At 34.7% G+C, this 20,074-nt stretch overlaps 1 protein-coding gene across 2 annotated transcripts in view; it reads left to right on the top strand.

The window, feature by feature from the left end:
- ORC4 (origin recognition complex subunit 4) overlaps positions 1-17,471 on the top strand; it is a 68,202-nt gene extending 50,731 nt beyond the window's left edge. For both annotated transcript variants that reach the window (XM_016205521.2, XM_087819867.1), the window contains exons 7-14: positions 664-712; positions 2,715-2,866; positions 4,872-5,045; positions 10,867-10,953; positions 13,601-13,709; positions 14,409-14,504; positions 14,590-14,657; positions 17,012-17,471. In XM_016205521.2, the coding sequence (XP_016061007.1) occupies positions 664-712; positions 2,715-2,866; positions 4,872-5,045; positions 10,867-10,953; positions 13,601-13,709; positions 14,409-14,504; positions 14,590-14,657; positions 17,012-17,200 (924 nt within the window). In that variant the 3' untranslated portion in view covers positions 17,201-17,471. The remainder of the gene's footprint in view (positions 1-663; positions 713-2,714; positions 2,867-4,871; positions 5,046-10,866; positions 10,954-13,600; positions 13,710-14,408; positions 14,505-14,589; positions 14,658-17,011) is intronic.
- The last annotated feature ends 2,603 nt before the right edge of the window (positions 17,472-20,074 follow it).

The following is a 20,074-nucleotide window of genomic DNA, read 5'->3' on the forward strand; positions in this document are numbered from 1 at the left end:
TTCCTCTCTCTTTCTCTCTCTCCCTCTCTCTTCCCTTCGCCTTCTCTCACTAAAATCAATGAACATATCCTTGGGTAAGGATTAAAAAACACACCTACCTTTAAATGACATTAACAGTTTGTTTTGAACATGACACATGTCATTTTCAGTGCTCCCCTCTCCCCTCTCCCCTCTCCGCCTCCGCCTCCGCCTCCGCCTCCCCCTCGGCCTCCCCCTCGGCCTCCCCCTCGGCCTCCCCCTCGGCCTCTCCCTCTCCCCCCCTCCCCCCTTCCTCTCTCCCTCTCTCCCTCTCTCCCTTCCTCTCTCTTCCTCTCTCTTTCTCTCTCTCCCTCTCTCTTCCCTTCGCCTTCTCTCACTAAAATCAATGAACATATCCTTGGGTAAGGATTAAAAAACACACCTACCTTTAAATGACATTAACAGTTTGTTTTGAACATGACACATGTCATTTTCAGTGCTATACCATCTTTGCTTTTATATTCAAGTTTTAAATTATAAGCATAGAGATCTGGCCAATGACTAATTTACTATAAAAATAGATAGTCTATATAATGTCTAAGAGTCAGATACAGAGTGTGTCTATATAACATCCAAGGGCCAGATAGCCCTTCTGTTTCTTATTTCACTAAACTCCTAGTCACAGTATGTTTTTTTGTTATTCAGGGAAGCTTTGCTGAAAATCTTTCATTTATTCTGGAAGCTTTGAAAAAAGGTAAATATTAACATATTTAACAGTATCAAAGATATTTGTTTAGCTTTATTTTTCCCTGATTATAAAGGTAATAACATGCTTTTACAAAAAATTTAATAAAGAAATATGATAAAGAATAAAATAATAGTCAGTGTATCCCCACACTATAATAGTGATTATCCCAACTAACTTTAGTTTCATATCTTTACTCACCTGCAGTATATCATTGAAGTTGATCATTTTTATGAGAATAAACTCATTTTCCGTATTGTGTGGTCTTCATCTTTTCATTTACAAACAGTATGTTGTAAGCATCTTTCCATGTCAGTAAAGACTGAGCTGCTTCTTCATTTTTATGGTTCTCATATATTTCATTTTATAAATAGAAATTAACTATAGTTAAAAATATAAGTTATATCTTATTAACCACCAGTTATGGGCTTTTATTTCTAATTTTGTATAATTAAATTAGGAAGAAATTCTTAGATAGCCGTCCAGATATTTCCTGGGGTAAATTTTAGTGAGTAGAATTCTCAATTAAAAGGTACATTTTAAAAGGAATATTATGAAACTATGCTAGAAGATCCATTTCCTAAACATATTTCAGAGTACCTTTTTCTTCACAATTTCCAAAACAATTATTAATTTTTATTTTTGTCTATGTAATAGTAAAATTATTTATTTAGTTTAATTTACTTAATTTTGGTAATGATGATCATTTTCTATTTTTATTGACTAATGATATTTCCTGTTTCATATATTCCCTGTTGGTTCTTTGCCTTATTTTGATGTTTAGCTTGTATTTATTTATGGAATTCTTGCACTTCATGTTTCTCTTCTCTATAGTCACAATTGTTTCTGTTCAGATTTTAAAGGTATTCAATTATGTTTTAATCTAAAACATATACTTGTAACTAATAATCTGGCTAAAATGTATTTTGATAAGGTATAAAGTGGAGTTCTTACCTTGAATAAACCACTTTTCCCCCATTGATACGTAATGCTATATTTTACCAGCACTAATTATGTAGGCCAAGCCTATTTCTAGACTTTTGAGCAGTCCTTGTAGTTTTTATGCCATTTAGGTTAGTGTTAAATGTTTCATTATATGTTGAAGTGGAGTGAATGTCCCTTTATCATATTTTCTTTTCACTTGTTTATGCAAATATAAAGCCCCAAACCTTAAGGTAAGAGTGATTCTTCTGCTAAGGAAGATTCTGTTGTGATGCGAAAAAATGAATTCAGAGTCATGTTGAACTTTACCTGTTGCAATGTTAAAATTGTGGTTAGAAGGAATTATAGTGGTTTTAATTGAACTTTCTAGTCTAACAACTGTTTGTAAAAATTATTTCTATGGGAAGATATATTTTGCATTTCTACTAAGTAAACTAGTCTTTTCTGTAGTAATAGTTTTAAACTTAGTGACTCTTTATATTTAATCTCAAAGTGATTTGGTCTGTATAGGTATTAAAAGATCTTTGTAAATTTTCTGATGATAGAAGGACTCTGTACATAATTTTAAAAACAATAGTCTCTAGTTATTTAAATGATATTCTTAATTTTTCATCAGTAAACTACTAGTAATTAGACTGAGATACTTAAAACTATCTTGCCCTGTGAATAATTTGTTTTCGTTGAATAAATGTACATGCATTGGTAAGTGCCCTCCCAAAGCAGGTTATCAGTATTTGTTCGTTAAGTGTTTTGTTTTTTAAAATATATTTTCACTGATTTCACAGAGAAGAAGGGAGAGGGAGAGAAAGATAGAAATATCAATGATAAGAGAGTCATTGATCAGCTGCCTCTTGCACACCCTGTTGGGGATCAAGCCCACCACCCGGGCACATACTCTGACCAGGAATCTAACCACAATCTCCTGGATCATAGGTGGATGCTCAACCACTGAGCCACACCAGCTGGGCTGTTGAATTAAGTTTTTAAAACTGAAATGTAGTAAATAGTTTGGAAATTTAACAAAGGTTAATATAATTGCTTGTTAATATAAAACTCTTTTTTATCTTAGGTAACCGGGCTAGTAGTTGTCCAGTGATCTTCGTATTAGATGAATTTGATCTTTTTGCTCATCATAGAAACCAAACACTCCTCTATAATCTTTTTGACATTTCTCAGTCTGCACAGACTCCAATAGCAGTTATTGGTCTTACATGTAGATTGGTAAGTCTGTCTTTCTATTAAAAAATTAATTATAATATTTAGAAAATGAAATCTTAATTATCAACATAGTCACTTATGTAAGTCATCATATTAGGCATTTTTCAAATATGTTTCCCTGATTCCTGATGCATTTATCCCACTTTTGAACTCAGATTGAGGAAAATAAGAAAACAGTTGTCATACATGCTCATAAGTACCTCTGTCCCTCCAATGGAATCACTAAATAAAAAAATAAAGTCAAATTACGCTAATAAATACAATTTCTGCATTAGCAAGTAAAGAGAAAGTTAAGTAATCTTACCACTATTTGATAAAAATTGCCAGTAGTTTCTATGTTTACATTTATGATTTTTTGCATATTTTGAAAATGCTTGGAATCAGTTCAGAATGTTACTATTTTAACTTTGTAAGTATATGCAGCTGGAAATAAAGTTCATGTACTTGTTCTGTTTTTCTCTAGCTCTTCCTTTTTTAGGAAAGTGAAACTTTTTACAGTCATCTTTCAATAGTCCTCCTAGTGCCGTTTCTTCGGTGGAGCAGCTTTCTCGTTCCCTCCCCAGTGCTCCAGAGCTTCATAATTAGCCTCCCTCGTAGAACATCTGGCTGGTTCTCCTCATAGTGATACCCCTCCTTGCCAGAAGCAGCAGTCTGCACAGGGGTTGAGGCACCTTTCCTCTTGTTAAAAATAATCTTTGAGTGGCAGTGGCAGTGGCAAATGTTACTGACCCAGTGAAGGACAAAATAAAGGGTCAGTAGCTCCTTAGCAGTATTACTAGAGGCTCATTTTTATTCTGGATGTATAATTCTCCAACAAGTCTATATGGATCTGTATTTATAGGGAAAGAGCAAAGGGACAGATGGAGTGTAGTGACTTTGCCAGCAAACAGCCTCTTCCCTGTGGAAATAATCCTCCTTTTTCACTGACCTCTGTATCCCCACATTGTCAATTTCTGTCATTATTATTCACCACTAAAATATCTTTTACATTCATCTTTCAGCCACTTACCTATATGGGTAATGTATAACTATATTTTTCTTTAAGCTATAAAAACATTTCATTCACCCTTTCTCCTTAAACCCCAATCTGTTAATCTTTCCTGTCTTCCTTCCCAAACTAACCATGATCCCATTTTGATCACTTGAATTCTTTCCTCTGTACAGTTGATTTCTTAACCTGGCTGTTGTATGAAAATCATCTGGGTAGATTTAAAAATCCATATTTCTGGGGCTCATCACAACTTTAAAAAACTTAATTATAGAAGGTTGGCAGTAAACTTGATTTCTAACTTCTTGAGGAAAGTAGCATAAATATAATCAGTTTCTAAAATATCACTATAAAAAAGCCACAAGACAATAACCTACCACTGTCGGGCTGTGTTCCTGCCAGTTTCCTCTTCTGCAGTTTGTTCCTTCAGTTTCAGCTTGGCTCAGCTTAAATTCTGGATATTTCAGTGAACTGAACTTTTCTCCATTATACATGCTGCTACTTGAGTCTTTGTTACATAAAACAATGGAGATGTTTAATTTTCATTAATGTAATAAGTCTTAATGCATATTATTATCTTAATTTTTTAATCTGATGTATGGAATTCCTTATTGAAACTCTTAATGTTGCTATGATAAATAACTATTAAATAATAGTTAGATTTTTTTTGTAGCAATTATTGTAAGTCTTAGAATGTTAAAGATTAGCTGAGAATAACATGGTAGATAAAAGGCATGACATCACCAGGTCTACAGATGCTCGAAGGGGATTAAAGTAGTGCATAGAACAGAGTCTTAGAGGCTTGGTTTATTTCCAAGCCACACTCTCTTCTACTGCCTTGTAACTGTAAGGAGATCAAGGGAATAATTTGAATTTTTAGAGGCTTTCATAAATTTTTTGTTATGCTTAATTGTGTGTTATAGGATAGACATTGCTAATTATGACTAATAATTTAAATATATCTCTAACGCTGATTTTTTTTTAACGTGCATCTTACAGGAGTTTCTGTTTGTTTTTAAGGATATTTTGGAACTCTTAGAAAAAAGAGTGAAGTCACGATTTTCTCACCGGCAGATACACTTAATGAATTCATTTGGTTTTCCACAGTATCTTAAAATATTTAAAGAACAATTATCTCTACCTGCAGAATTTCCAGACAAGCTTTTTGCTGAGAAGTGGAATGAGAATGTTCAGGTAACTTGGAACAAAAGCATCAATATTTAAAGTAATTTTTGTGACTTGCTATACCATTTGAAAGCAATTAAAACTTACAGATATTTAAAATTTCTGCATTAGCACAAAGCTTCTAATGTACTATGGCGTAAAACTGCTTGAATACAAATGCTACACTTTTTGTGTGTGCATATTTTCTTCTTTTAAAAGATGGTTCAGCATGGCCGGGCGTGGCTCAGTGGTTGAGCGTCAACCTAGGATCCAGGCTATCGGGGTTCGATTCCCTGTTAGGGCACATGCCCGGGTTGTAGGCTTGATCAATGACTCTCTCATCATTGATGTTTCTATCTCTCTCTCTCTCTCTCTCCTTTTCTCTCTCTGAAGTCAATAAAGATATATTTTAAAAAATAAATAAAATAAAATAAAATAAAATAAAATAAAATAAAATAAAATAAAATAAAATAAAATAAAATAAAATAAAATAAAATAAAATAAAATAAAATAAAAAACTGTTCAAATGTCATAGCTCCTGAATTTTTTCTCTCAATAGAGAAAATTGATTGAAATTTTTGTTTTATTTATATCTGATTTGTATTTTAGGTTATTTTATTGGAAGTGTTTCCAACATAAAAATTATTTTTATTTTGTAAGTTTAGCATTATATTAATTAGGTTAGTGATTCATACCTACGTGGCTTTTTTCCCTCCATTTCTCATAAAGAACTTTAGCTTTTATCTCATTGTGTCTGTTAAAAGGCAATTCAGAGTACGGCACTTGTGGTTGTATTATATATATTGCGAACTCCATGTTGAAGTCCCTGGAGCCCTGAGGTTCTTGGCTACAGAGGCACCTTCACGTGTGGTTTTAAAGATTTACTAAACCTGTGGACTCTCTAAATTGCCTGCCCTTAAATTGAACAGCCTTCTACAGACCATTGTTATGTAAGCTCAACATATTAGCATCAGTTTTTCTTATGCTGACAAGAAATTTCAGTTGGCAGGGAGAGAGAGGAAGTTTAATAACATAATTGAAGAACAGTGTTGCTATATAAAACCTACACAGAATCATTCAAAATACATGGTTCTTGTGAAAGTGGAAAATAATATAAAAAGTCCTTGGTTTTGAAAGAATTGGATAAAACTGGTATGCAATATTAAATACTAATGTGAGGATGATTAGATATATGGGTAATTAAGAGTTACACAGTCTGTGTTCACTGGCTCTAAAAATAGATTGTTTTATAGTAAAGCAATACTGATTTTATTCTTAAATAACAATACCAAACTAAAACTGAGAACTTTGTATTTATTTTTCTCTTAAATGATTCTTGTTTTTCCCATCTTTGTTGAAGTATAATTGACAAATTGAAAATAGTAGGTTTATGGTGTACAACTTGATGTTTTGATATACATTGTGAAATACCACAATCAAGTTATTAAATATATCCATCACCTCACATTAATATAATTTCTTCCTTTTTTTTTTTTTTTTTTTTTTTAATGTGAGAACACTTAAGATCTATCCTCTATGCAGATTTCAAGTGTATAATGCTGTATTGTTAACCATAGTCACACTGCTTTGCATTACATCTCTGGAACTTACTCATTTTGCATAACTGAAACTTGATTCTTGTTTTAATAATAAAATATAATCTGCTCATGTAAGCATTAGTACTTCTGACACATTTCACTTATTAAATTAAAAGTTCATTGAACAAAATGTAATCAGTGCATAAGAATATAGTAGAAGTCAGAAGTTTTTGTTATATCCAACTTTATAAGAGTAGTTATTTCATTTATAACATTTCAGACTTTATGTGTGTGTGTGTGTATACACACACACTAAACTTGTTTTTAAGGATTTAAACTTTACATATTATATTTTGTTTTACCTTTTACACTTTGTTCTGATTGATAATTCCATATTATTTGTCCTAATATAACTGTATGGGATTGTATGTAAAAATGGTTAACTTTATCCTTAAAATTCAGATACTGTGCCATGATAATAATTATCATGGCTCCTAGGCGTGGCTCCTCTCTTCCATCCTCTTCCCCAAATTAGTCTTGCCTGGGACTCAGATATTTGTTAGCTCAGGTAAATTTTCTTTGATACTATATCTAACTATAAGATTCCATTTTTAGGAACACTTTATAATTGGTGCTCCCACATTGTCCCTTCCTTTCCAAGGCCTGGAGTGTATAGGAGCTCTGGATCTCTGGTCTCTAAATCCCCTTTTTAGTGAGTCGCAGACTTTCACCTTCTACAGCTCTTTAACTGTCTTGTTACAACAGTGTGTTTTCTGACTGCTTTAGAGATTCAGATGCAGTCTTCCATAGTATTTAAATGTTTGTGCTATCTCAGGGCTTTTATTACTTCTGTCCTCGCTCACTTTCTTTCCTAAGATAACTGAATAGCCCAAGTTGTACTGTGTCATTGTCCATCTTTCTGTCCTTCCCAGATGTTACATTCTGATCATTTCAGAGTAGGTATATAAAGGAAGTAGATGATGGGGCTACTAGTGAAGCATAACTCCGAGTGACTCAGAAAATGGGTCACCATGTGGTGGTAGAGAGGCTAGCCCTTAGTTTTTTTTCCCCTTTTCGCTGGTCCTATTTCACTGAATTTAGAGGCAGATGGTAGGAATGAATGTGAGCAATCCTGTCACCTTTTGGGCAATCTTGTAGTTCTTTTATAAGGTAAAATTAGTACCAGTGGAGTTTGTCTCTTAGTTCTGATACCTTTTCCCCCTGTCCTAATCTTTTGCTACCTCCTTTTGGTATGCTAATAAATGAACTTCACTTGAAAAATATATCAGCACCATGGCCAGAGGTCCTGTCCTGTGAGTGGGAGTGGGGTGGGGACTGCATTGAGGGAGCTATCCCTTCTCTCAGTGCTGACTGTCCAGCAAGTTTTCCTAGTTCCAAGGTTAAACCAAAAGCAATGGTATAGATAATAGGTCACCTATGGAATCTCATCCAAGAAGTACCTTTTTTAAATAAATTTATCTTTATTGTTGAAAGTATTACAGATGTCCCCTTTTCCCCCTCATTAATCCCCTCTGGCATGGGATAGTGTTGAACCTAGACCTCTGAATATTACATATAACCCAAAAGAGTCAAATAAGTAAGCAGAGTAAACACTGTCTTAGCATGGAAGTATAAGAGATAAAAGAACATTTTAAAAGAACCATAGCTAATTCTCCTCTAAGGAAATTTCCTCAAAGTACTATAGCTAAGTTCAAGGAAGACTTACCTATTGTCTTAAACCTTTCCTGTTTAGTTAACAAAAGGTGAGAAGTTTTAGCAGGAACTGACTAGGAGATTTAGTACATATACTGCTTGCCGCTAAGTTATCACTGGAGCAGCATGGGTCCTGAGGTGCAGGTGTAATTCTGTAACTTTCTGCTTAGAATCTTACCTGAAGGGGTCACTGGCCAAGCACACTGTGTGATCAGCACAATGAGAACCTGCTCCTGTGGCAACTGTTCATGTGTTCATTGGTGAAAAGGAAATGTATCAGCTTCCCTGAACAGTTGGGAGGAGGGGGGGTGGGGTCTGTTTTATTTCTGGGAATTTCTCCCATGTTCCTATAAGTGGTATTATCAGTCGGTCTCTCTGTCCTATTCCCTTTACATTATTTCCTGAGCCAAGTGTAATAAATTCAGTCATGTTTCAACACCTAAGATCTAATATCTTCAATAATTATCATAATTAAGTACAATAGGCATCCAATAAATGCTATTGATAACCTTATCCTCAAGCAGTTTACAGTGTTTGAATTAAGGTGAAATAAAAAAATATAAGGTTTTATTTTTTAATGGCTCACATATAGATCTTGTAAACTTTTTTAAGCAGATTAATTATGGAAGCAAGGAGTTGATAGCCTTCAGAAAGAAGGGGAGTTGGAGTCAGACCTCTAAAAATAAAGAGATAAGCAGAAAGGCAGAGTATAGAAGACTAACCCTTTGACACATGTGGGTTTTTTTATTTATTTTTTAATCCTCACCTGAGGATATGCTTTTATTGATTTTATAGAGAGAGGAAGGGAGAGAGAGAGAGAAAGAAAAAAAAAGATGTGAGAAAGAAACAAATAGGTTGCCTCCCATATGCCCCTCACTGGGAATCAAACCCACAACCTTTCGGTGCATGGGATGATGCTCCAGCCAACTGAGCCACCTGGCCAGGGTGACACAGTTATTTTTTTTAAAGCAAATACTTTTTTAAAAAACACACAATTGAATTATTGCAGAAAAAAATTTCCCATCAATATTTTTGTCCTAGAGGAATTTTTTTAGTTTTCCTAAGTGCTCTGATTGTAATACATCAACTTTATAAGTGACATGATAAGAGTCAACAATTGCAGAAGCCAGGATTACAGTTAATTTCCAAAAGTTTTTTATTTGAATTACTTTGCTTTATTTTAAGTTCATCTTGTGTCTTCAAAGGGTATTTGACCCTGTTTATGATTAAAAGTTGTGTATAGCAACAGGCCTAAAACAATAGTAAGGAAATGGGGACTATAAGTAGGATAATATATTTACTGAGAACGCAGAACTTTATTTCATTAGACTAGAACTTATTTCTGAATCTGGATCTTACAATGGAAGAAGTAGAAACATGCAGTTTTAGCTCTAAAAAATATAGAACTACTTAATACTTAGTTTTCTGGCTTTTTTTTTTTTCTTTTTTAAGGAAAAATAATCTTTATTCTTTGCAGATGATTTATTAAAACTTAACATCAGTCTTCCTCAAGACTTTCTTGGCTCTGCCAACTTTGAATTTACTCTCCTTTTATCTGATCTTTCTTCAGTGCCAAGTATACCTTACTTTTCATTAATCCTAATTTAGTGCAGTTAGTTGGCTATTTTAGATAATGCTTTTTCAAAAGATCTCTGAATTTCCAAAGCCATTAGCTTCTTCTCAAAATATATCTTAATTTAATTATACGAAGTACTTTACATTGTTGATCACCACTTGTCTCTTGATGTTTTCTTCCCTTGGTTTCATTGCTCTTGCTTATACTCTCTTCCAGTCATCAGTATCTGAGTCTTTTACTTTGCTTCTCTTTTTCTGCTTCTTAAACATTGATAATCGTTTCACTTCTTGACTGCATCTCACTCGTCACTCCTCCTGGGACATTCTTTTTGCTATGGTACCATCTCTGATTTTTTTCTTTCCCCTCGCAAACCTTTTCTCCTCCACATCTCACCAGTTGACTCTCCATCAGAGATACCTTTTATAAACGTCTTAATTCTCTCTTGTCTTCACACCACTTTGTTAATTCAGACTGTCTCTTGTATGAACAGTTACAATCACCTTCAGTTAGGTTTTCCTGCCTTTGTCTTTCTATATAAATTCCTTTGCCAATAACTGAAGCTGAGGATTACATGACTACTTATCTGCTGTCAGCGTGCCACAATCTTCCTGCTTCACTCATGCTGTTCTTATCATTGGAACGTTTTCTTCTTTTTAACCTATTGACTCACACGGTTTAAGCATTCTGTAGAATACTTTGTTTTCCCCAGTATAGTAACTCTTATTCTCTATTGTGTTCTTTGCTGTATCCCACTAGAATCACTTTATAGATTCTCTTTGCAGACTAGAAATTTGCAGGTAGCAAGGATTATGCTTTATCTTTGTGTCAACTGAAATAATGTAAAGGAGTGAGAAGAAAATCAATAGACTGGAAATTTGATTTTGACTTTTGTGTCATAAATAAGAGCAGCACCTATTGAATCATGAATAGAATTAACAACATGCACCAACTAGTGAGGCACAAGATTATATTTAGGTTTTAAATTGCATTATTCCTTAATTCTTTTTTTGTTTTCTCTCTCTAGTGTCTCTCAGAAGATACAAGTGTGCGAGAAGTATTACAGAAGCATTTCAATGTCAGCAAAAACCTGCGGTCATTACACATGCTATTGGTTTGTATTAGTTTTCTTTTTATCATTTATTTTATTCCACCAGATAATTATGGTCTGATGGGAATTGATTAAACCTGTAGGTAGATTTTGGGAGAATTATCATGTTTACTCACGGAGCCTTCCATTCTCTGACAACTGTACATCTCTTCTTTCATTTAGTTCTTTCATCATTATTTTGATTTTTTTCATCATTATTTTATAATTTTTACCATACTGATCCTGTTTGTACATGTCTCAAGTATACACCTAAGTATTTAATTTTTTTAGAGCCCTTGTGATATTTTGTTTTTAATTTTGGTTTTGGCATGCTCATTGTTAGTATATGGACATGTGATTGATTTTTGTATGTTGATGTACTTTGTAATCTTGCTGAACTCATTTCTAGGAGTTTTTGTAGATTTCTTGAGATAGTCATATCATATGCAGATAGAGAGGTATTTTTTTTCCCCTTTCCAATCTGAATATATTTTCTTTTTCTTGCCTTATTGCAATGTCTAGAATTTCTCACACTATGTTAAGTAAGTGTGGTGAGGGTGCACATCCTTGCTTTGTTTCCAATCTTAGGGGGAAAGCATTCAGTCTTTTGCCATTAAGTATGATATAAGCTATAGGTTTTTCATAGTTTGTTATCAAGTTATGATAATTCCCTTCTATTTCTAACTTGATAGTTTATTATGAAGAGATGTTGGATTTGTCAAATGCTTACTCTGTGTCAGTGGGTATGATCTGTGATTTTTCTTCTTTAGCCTAGATATGTTGGATTGCAGTGCTTGATTTTTGAATGTTGAACTAGCTTTTCATTCCTGGAATAAATCCCACCTTGTTATGGTCTTAGACAAAGTGAAAATATCTTAAGCATAAACAGTATCAATGAAGGGGTACTTTATTCTGAAAATTAAAGCTCTTCTTTCACTAAGAGTATTTTACATTAGCCTAATGATTCTAGAAAATTACTTATGGCAAATATCTTTCAAGGGCAAACTACTTTTTGTTTCATGAATTCCTTCTTGGTCACTTTCATTTATAATAATAGGTATCAGTTATTAAATAGCACTTGAGCCAGGTACTATAGTTACTTTACCAACATCATGTCTATTTTTTATCCTTGGGTATTTTTGTCCTTATTTTTGAAGAAACTCAGGCTTCCTATTGTTAAATATCTTGTCCCAGGTCACATAGCTAGTAGATAATGAACCCAGCTCAAAGCCAAGATCTAGCTTTAAGCTTGTATCCTGCTTTACTCTATGGTTCTGTTTGTTTATTTACAGATTCTCCTTCCCCATTTCTGTTTTTGCTGAGGAAATTTAAGAGGTCTTTCTTTTCTACATACTTTCTCTTTAGAAGTTCCCCTCCAGTCCACCAAAATGATACTGCCACTTTCACTAACAGCTGTCTTATAAAAAGAACTTTGGGATTAAGAATTTTTATAATAGTATTTTTAGTTATTTATATATGAAAATAGACTTTAACTTATTTTATACAGAGGATACACACACCACACATATATTCACATGTATATATTCATAAGCACACACTTCTCATTCTAAGAAAATATTTCTGCCTTAAAATTGTCAGTGTGAACAATTGCTTTGCGATTTTTCTATTACATTTCTAATTTGAGGTAATGGCTTGAGTTTATTTTGGTTTTTCTTGTTTAAGAAAAGTTTTGGAATTGGTGGAAATTATAAAGAAGAGGGACAGACTTGACTGACTTTAGCTATAGTTTGGATAATTTTTCAGCAGCAAAAAAATCTCAGGAGTTAATACACATAGAAAAAAAAACCCCTCATTGCATATCCAAAAGTAAATTCCCTGTTGATAAACCTAAATGTATACACGAAAACTGAAAAATTTTTTAGAAAAAAATGTAAGAGCATGGGAATGATTTCTTAGAGAAAATACACAAATCCCAAACCATAAAAGAAAAGATGAAGAAAGTGAGCTACACTGAATTTTTAAATGTCTGGACAAAAGATATCACAGAATAAATGAAGACTGGTGGCCAGGATGGAGGTAAAAGCAGCCTGATTGGAAGAGGGTGCCTGCAGGCGTCTGATCGGAGGTTCTCTCCATAATAAAGAGCTGCTCCAGTAACCAGTAAAGGACGGAGCTGAGAATATGAGCGAACCGTCTAGCAATGTAGAGCCCATATGACATCTATGCAAAGATGTTAACCTCTCCAGTAACCAGGGAAATAGCACAGTTTAAACTTTACATAATTAAACATTACAATTAAGCCTTGTTTTCCTGCCAGCTGGTGGGTGATAAGAAAGTTTATACAAGTCAGATCTGCCTATTCGGTTTGGTTTAGCCTGAGGCTTTAAGTAGTATTCTTATTTTGGGTCTCTTCTGCTTGCCCTACTCTTTTTTAAATGTTTTTCTTTTGAGGAGTTGTAAACAATATATACAAGTGGGAAGGGGTACAGAGAGCGGCAAAACTTTTTTATGCTTTACATTTATCGTTATATGGCATATGAATTGAAATACTAAATTTATATAAAGCTAAATATGAGAGAATAGTTTTCCCAAGTATTAATATTTATTCTTGCATAAGAATAGACTCTCCTAATTAAAAAGTTTTGTTCAATAATATCTCCAAATCACCCAAGTAAAGGTGTAATTGTTTTTCTGATCCTCATTTCCCTAGATGTTTGCTTTAAGTCGAGTAACAACAACACACCCATTTATGACTGCAGCAGATCTGATGGAGGCAAACCAGCTGTGTAGCATGGACTCGAAAGCCAATATTGTACATGGTGAGAAACCTACTTGATTAATAGTTTTTATAGGTTTGAGTTTGTATAATGGGGTGCTTTTCAGAATTGTAATTAACCTTGGTCATAGTGCTTTATATACAGAATTCTTTTATATCCACACTGCCTTTAACTCAGCCCTTTATAAGTTGTTGTCATTCCCATTTAAAGTCCAAGAAAACTGGCCTGCTTTCCTTGCCACGTTGGAAACCAGCTAAGGCTCTGTTGCAGGTGTTCTTACTGCAAGTGCTGTTGAAGAGCATCAGCTTTTAGCCATTTGGGGGTTGACTGTCCCTTTTGAGAATCTAATGAACTTCCTCTCCAGGAAAAAAATTTTAGATATAATTTCCAGGGATTTAAGGATTCTCTGAAAGAGCCCTGTGTGATTTAATAAGTTACATAATGGTTACACTTCAGTTTGTTTACTGTGGGCCATATGGTAAGTGCTTGATAATATTGCCTCTAACTCTTCTAACATCTGAGTTTAGAAAGGTCCATATTTTGCTGATATGAAAACTAAGCTCAGGGAAGTTGAGTAACTTGCTTAAGATTATATAGACAGTAGCAACTGAAACACATTTACACCTGGGTGGTCTCGACCTCAAATCCATGATCTTTCATTTTATCATTCTATTTGGAGGACAGTTATTTCAATCTGTGTATCAGTAAGTAAACTACAACTCTGTTTCCCTTTTACTATAGGTTTGTCAGTCTTGGAAATCTGTCTTATAATAGCAATGAAACATTTAAATGACATCTATGAAGAGGAGCCCTTTAATTTTCAAATGGTCTATAATGGTGAGATGAGACTTTGGTAGTTTCTTTCTGACTCTACCCCATTGCTTATTTAAAGATACTAACTTTGTCATTGCTTTCTGTGCAGAGTTTCAGAAGTTTGTTCAAAGGAAGGCCCATTCTGTTTATAATTTTGAGAAACCTGTTGTCATGAAGGTAAGATTCAGTTATTTTTCTGTAGGCAGGTATACTTTTATATCCAATTTGACTGTCCAGTTGACCCTTGAACAACACAGGTGTTTGAACTGTGAGGGCCCACTTATACATGGATATTTTTTTCAGTAAGTACTGTAAATGTATTTTTTCTTCCTTATTATTAATAAAGTTTTCTTTAGTATAGCTTACTTTATTGTAAGAATATAGTATATAATACATATGACATACAAAATATATGTCAATCAGCTGTTTATGTTATTGATAAGGTTTCTAGTCAGCAGTAAGCCCTAGTAAAGGTTTTGTGGAGTCAGAAGTTATACGAGGATTTTTGACCGGATGTGGAGAGTTGTTGGCACCCCTAACCCCAGCACTGTTCGAGGGCTAACTGTATATATCATAGTTGAACTTTTATTAATTTTGAAAAATGTTGAATAGTTTTGAAGAAAGCAGCCAGGTGTTTTAGTTTGTGGGAGTATACTGCCCTCTACTGTCTGTTCCTAGCACTTGCATCCTGAAAAGGAACCATTAATTACAATCTTGATGTAGCCCTATCCCTTTACAAGGTTTACCTCTATAATTTTAGCAATAAGAAGAGACAAAAATGCTGATGTGAGCCATTAAGAATCCAACAGACAAAGTCTCATTGGCTGGTGAGGGGATACAGAGAAGGTTTTTATTAGGGGTTGGGTGAAGCAGGGGTTTGAAAACTTGAGGAACTTTATTCAAGTGTACTATTGTCCACTAGAAATATGTGAGCCACGTAGTGTGATTTTCGCTTTCTAGTGGTAACAAAAAAGAAAATAAGGTGAAATTAACTTTAATAATAAATTTTATTTAACCTAATATACCAAAAACATTTTAATCTATAATCAGTATAGAAAATTAATGCTTTATTTTTTTGTGTGTTAAGTCTTTGAAATTCAATGTGTTTTCTACCTATTTAATTTCCTAAATATTCATTGGAAATACTTGCTCTTTAGATTCCATAAAATTTTTAGCTAAAGAAGTAGACTTACATTCTGAAATTGTTGTAAACATACTTGAAATTTTCTAATTGATTCTAGTATCAGTTTTTAAATTCAACTTAATGAAATGTAAATAATATTAAAAATCAAGTCCCACTTTTCAAATGCTCAATAGCTCTGCTAGCTAGTGGTTACCTTGGACAGCACAGCTCTAGAGGACTTTATAAGAAGAAACTTTTTTCTTTTAAGCAGTGGACCCATGCATGTTAGCATCCCTTGTAGACCCTAGTAGTCAGAAGTTTATTTTTTGTAGCAACCAAAAACTGTTGGGGCATTGCCATTTCTTCACAACAAGAAAAGTATCTAGCATACTGCAGGTGGGTTTTCTCCCCCTTCCTAATGTCCGTGACTTTCTAATAGTCATGGTTTGTGGGAGGTATATGAGTGGAAAGGGGCACCTGAGTATTTACCTTCTTATGAGTTTCTATATTTTAAATAAAAAGGTATTTTTGCTACCTGGAAATATTGCTGCCTCTTGTATTTTCTCATTTTCAGAAGTGGTACCTGAGTTATTTCTCTCTTCATCAGAATTTTTATGATACATAAAGAATATATTCTAGTGATATTTTTCACAATGAAGCTGTAGAAACAGAAGGCTCAGAAATTGATTGAATGGTTGTTATGTCATGACAACATTTTTTTCATACCCTAATATCTAAAACAATCATCAAGGTTAGAAAAGACTTAATACAGACAGAAAAGAACCCTATTGAGGCAGGGAAGATGGAAGAAAAACTTTTGCACAGGTTGTGGCGGTTCCATCACCCTTTATAGGGCAGCAGGAGTCTGTCCCCTCTCCATTCTGGTGCTACTCTGCTGAGTGACCTATTGATAGGATCAGCTGGCAGGCTTGGTGTACTCCTAGGGGTCTTTCCTGTCTGCCTCATGTTTTGCATCTGTATTAAATTTATACAGCAAAGTCTTACAAAGTACAAACAAAAGTGCAAATAAGTCAAAAAGTACTGGTCTTATAGATCTTAGATTTTTTATAGAGAGCTGGAAACCCTTTGTTAACTTCAGCCGTAGGAGGAAATATACACAATGAGATCAGGAACAAAAACTGAGATTAAGGGAAAAAAATCACCCTTTGCAGACTGGATTGAAATTTTTCCTGTTTACATTCAACAGTGCAGGGACAGATACTTGTATATTGACACTGCTTCACCTGATATGTAAGTTTTTACGAAGGTGATGGAGAGTTGCTTTTGAACCTTACTGATTCCTATTAAGTTTTGTTTTCTGGAATTCTGCCCCATAATTGGCCAAAACCGTTAACTATTCTTTGCATTGTTCCCCTATCGAACCTAAACTGTTTCTTTCATGTTTCAGGCTTTTGAACACTTACAACAATTAGAATTAATAAGGCCCATGGAAAGAACTTCAGTAAATGCACAGAGAGAGTACCAGCTGATGAAACTACTTTTGGATAATACTCAAATTATGAATGCTTTGCAGAAATACCCCAACTGCCCTACAGATGTTAGGCAGTGGGCAACATCCTCACTAAGCTGGTTATGAGCATAACCCGCGGCTTCAGTTTCAGAGTTGCAGGCTGACTTCTCTAAAGAACTACAAGCTGTTGTCCTTTAACAAGACACGTTGTTACATTTTCTTATATTTGTAGACATGTACTTTTGTATTTATGGGGGATGTTACACATGTAGTATCCTTGGCTGTGCTCTGCCTTTAAATCATGAGCAGTTACATGATTTATAATTCTAGTAATTTAGACTGTGTTGTAACTAGTTTAAAAAAATAAATGTGACTATTTTATAGGGATTGAACCATATACTTAGTGTGTGTGTGACATCTGACGTGTTCACTTCAGTCCAGCAGCTGATGTTTTTATAAACCTTGAACAAAGCACTAAAGAAACAACAGTAAGAGCTGAGATGTAATGAGTAATCTTCTGTTTAATTGGGAGGTGCTGGGGTTTTTTGAGGGGATTCTATTCCAGACCCACATCTTCTAGTTCAGGAGCCTGGCTAGTTGGCTAGAAGACTATTCACATGGAAGAAAAAGGCCAAAAGTTTGGACATTTTCTTCCAGACTTCTCAAAATGTGGAACTTTATACCATCTACAGAAGAATCCCTTGAAGGATTTTTTTTATTGCAGATTCTTGGGCATATTCTAGTCCAAAATGATCAGAATTTGTCAATTTTTTAACAAGTACTTTAGGAAAGTCCCAGAAAACCACTTTCACAAATAATGGGAAACGTTTAGCAGTGTTACTCAATCTACTTATATCTAAAAGTAAATCCCTAAGAGGAATGTGGAACTGTCAGTCAGAGAATCACCTTATAAATTCAGGAATCCATAAATATAGCCTTATGTTTAAAGTGAACTTTAATAAGCATTTGTTAAATGTTAGTGACTTCATTTATTCAGCAGTATTTGATTGCCTATTGTTTTCATGGAAGGTTTACAGAAAGCAGTGTCTCTAATCTTGTGCAGTTTGTAATACTTGTAACTGTCAGAGGCCATAGATGTTTCCATTCTGTTATTTACTGATGAGGAAACTGGCACAGTAGTGGCAGTGTCCAGAATCACACAGGTAGAGGTCGACAGATCCTGGTTCAAATCAGGTTTATTGACACCAAATTCCCTGCTATTAAGACCTGAAGTTCAGTAATGGTTCCTTACCAGGTACTTTTAAAGAATACTCCAATAAATGATTTATCTGGTTTTTAAGAAGTATCTGTACATAATAAAAGTAGCTCTTCAGTAGTTACAACCTATTGTTTCGCACTTAGCTGTTCCTTCCCTGCCCCCTCCAAGTCTTCAGATGACTGTCATTTACTTTTCAGCAGTCTCACTGAATCCAAAGCTTTCGTACTGGTTCTGTGCAGTACTCTACAGATTTTTAGGGGATATTTTGCCAAAATAGTTAACATGGTTAGCATCACTATTACTAGAAGCGAAGATTTTACACTTGCGCTAAATTGTCCCTTGAAAAAAATTTCTAAACTACTTTAAAGTACTGACTGTAAAAGAAAATACTTAAAGAACTGACTTGAGAATTACAAATTTTTATTAGGTTAAGATGCCACTAAGAGGCTGAGAGCCCTCCCTTATCTGCCTAAATGGTATGTCTGAGCTATATACATAAGATCCATCAACATCCAGGTATAGAGATTAAAAAACTAAGTAGCAAGGTTGGTTTTCCTATTCACTGAAACAGAAAGCAAATTAGAAAAAACAGGTTAGCAAAAGTCATACAAATAAAGTGTATCTACATTGCAAAGGCATCTTTTGAGGGGCGGAGTGATGTTGATTTTCCTCTTCCCATATTCCCTAACACAAACTACAGTGTACTTAAAAATTTTTAGACTAACTTCATCCATTAAACTGCTTAAACCATCATCAACAAAATAAAAAACCAAATATGAGAAGCCCCATGTAGCAAACATGGCTTAAGGATACTTTCTTCATTTCCCAGAGGGGATGGAGCCTTTGACAGCACAAGATCCCCGTGGGAGTGTGTGAGATGTTCCTTCCGAAGCGCGTCATCAGTTTGGTTCAAATAAACTCTTATAAAAATTAACACAAAAACAAAAGCATCAACTCCTTAGGTCATCAGATTGATAGGCAGGTGTGGAAGAAGCGTCAGAGAATTTTCAGTGCAGTTTTTACTCGTGAGCTCACCCCAGATGCCCTACCAAAAGCAGGATCTTATATAAAAATTTTAAATTAAAAAGAAACTTTCCAATTAATGTGCACATGCATGCGAATGGCTGAGGAATGAAAACCTGTTGTCCAAAATTACTGTATCATCATGCTATTGTATCAAGTATGTACTGCCTCAGCTTACTTACAAATCTGTTTTACAGAACACATTGTGTAAAACAATTCCAGTCTTTCTACAGTTTTCGTGGGGTTTACAAGACAATGCCAGTTCTCTCAAACCACCTAACCTACGCGCTGCCCCTTCTTTCACCTTTACCCTAAAAAACTGAGAATCCATTAGCATGAACTGTGACACTCCATGTGGCAAGATGGGGCCTTTCCACTCCTTCCCTTCAAAAGCCACAGTATAAAGAAAACCTTTGCAACATTCAAAAGGTAAACAGGTTACAACTTGGGAATATAGCTTCTATCTTTGATGACATTTCCTAAGCCACGTCTTTCTATTTCCATGTGAAAAGTCGGGACAGGTAATGCTGCTGGCCTCTGGCTTCCTTCCTAAAACAACTTCAGTGCTCAGCGGGAACACCGTCTGCTTAGACAGCGACGGAGGGCAATGCCACAGCTGAGGAGCCTCCCTTTCACCGTTATCCCCATTCTTTCTTTAAATACATTGATTTCAGACAAAGGGAGAGAGGGGAGACTTGAAACATCAGTGATGAGAGTCATTGATGGGCTGCCTCCTGCACGCCCCCTACTGGGGATTG

Source organism: Miniopterus natalensis, chromosome 8, assembly GCF_054644295.1.
Source record: "Miniopterus natalensis isolate mMinNat1 chromosome 8, mMinNat1.hap1, whole genome shotgun sequence".
In the NCBI taxonomy this organism is placed as follows: Eukaryota; Metazoa; Chordata; class Mammalia; order Chiroptera; family Miniopteridae; genus Miniopterus; species Miniopterus natalensis.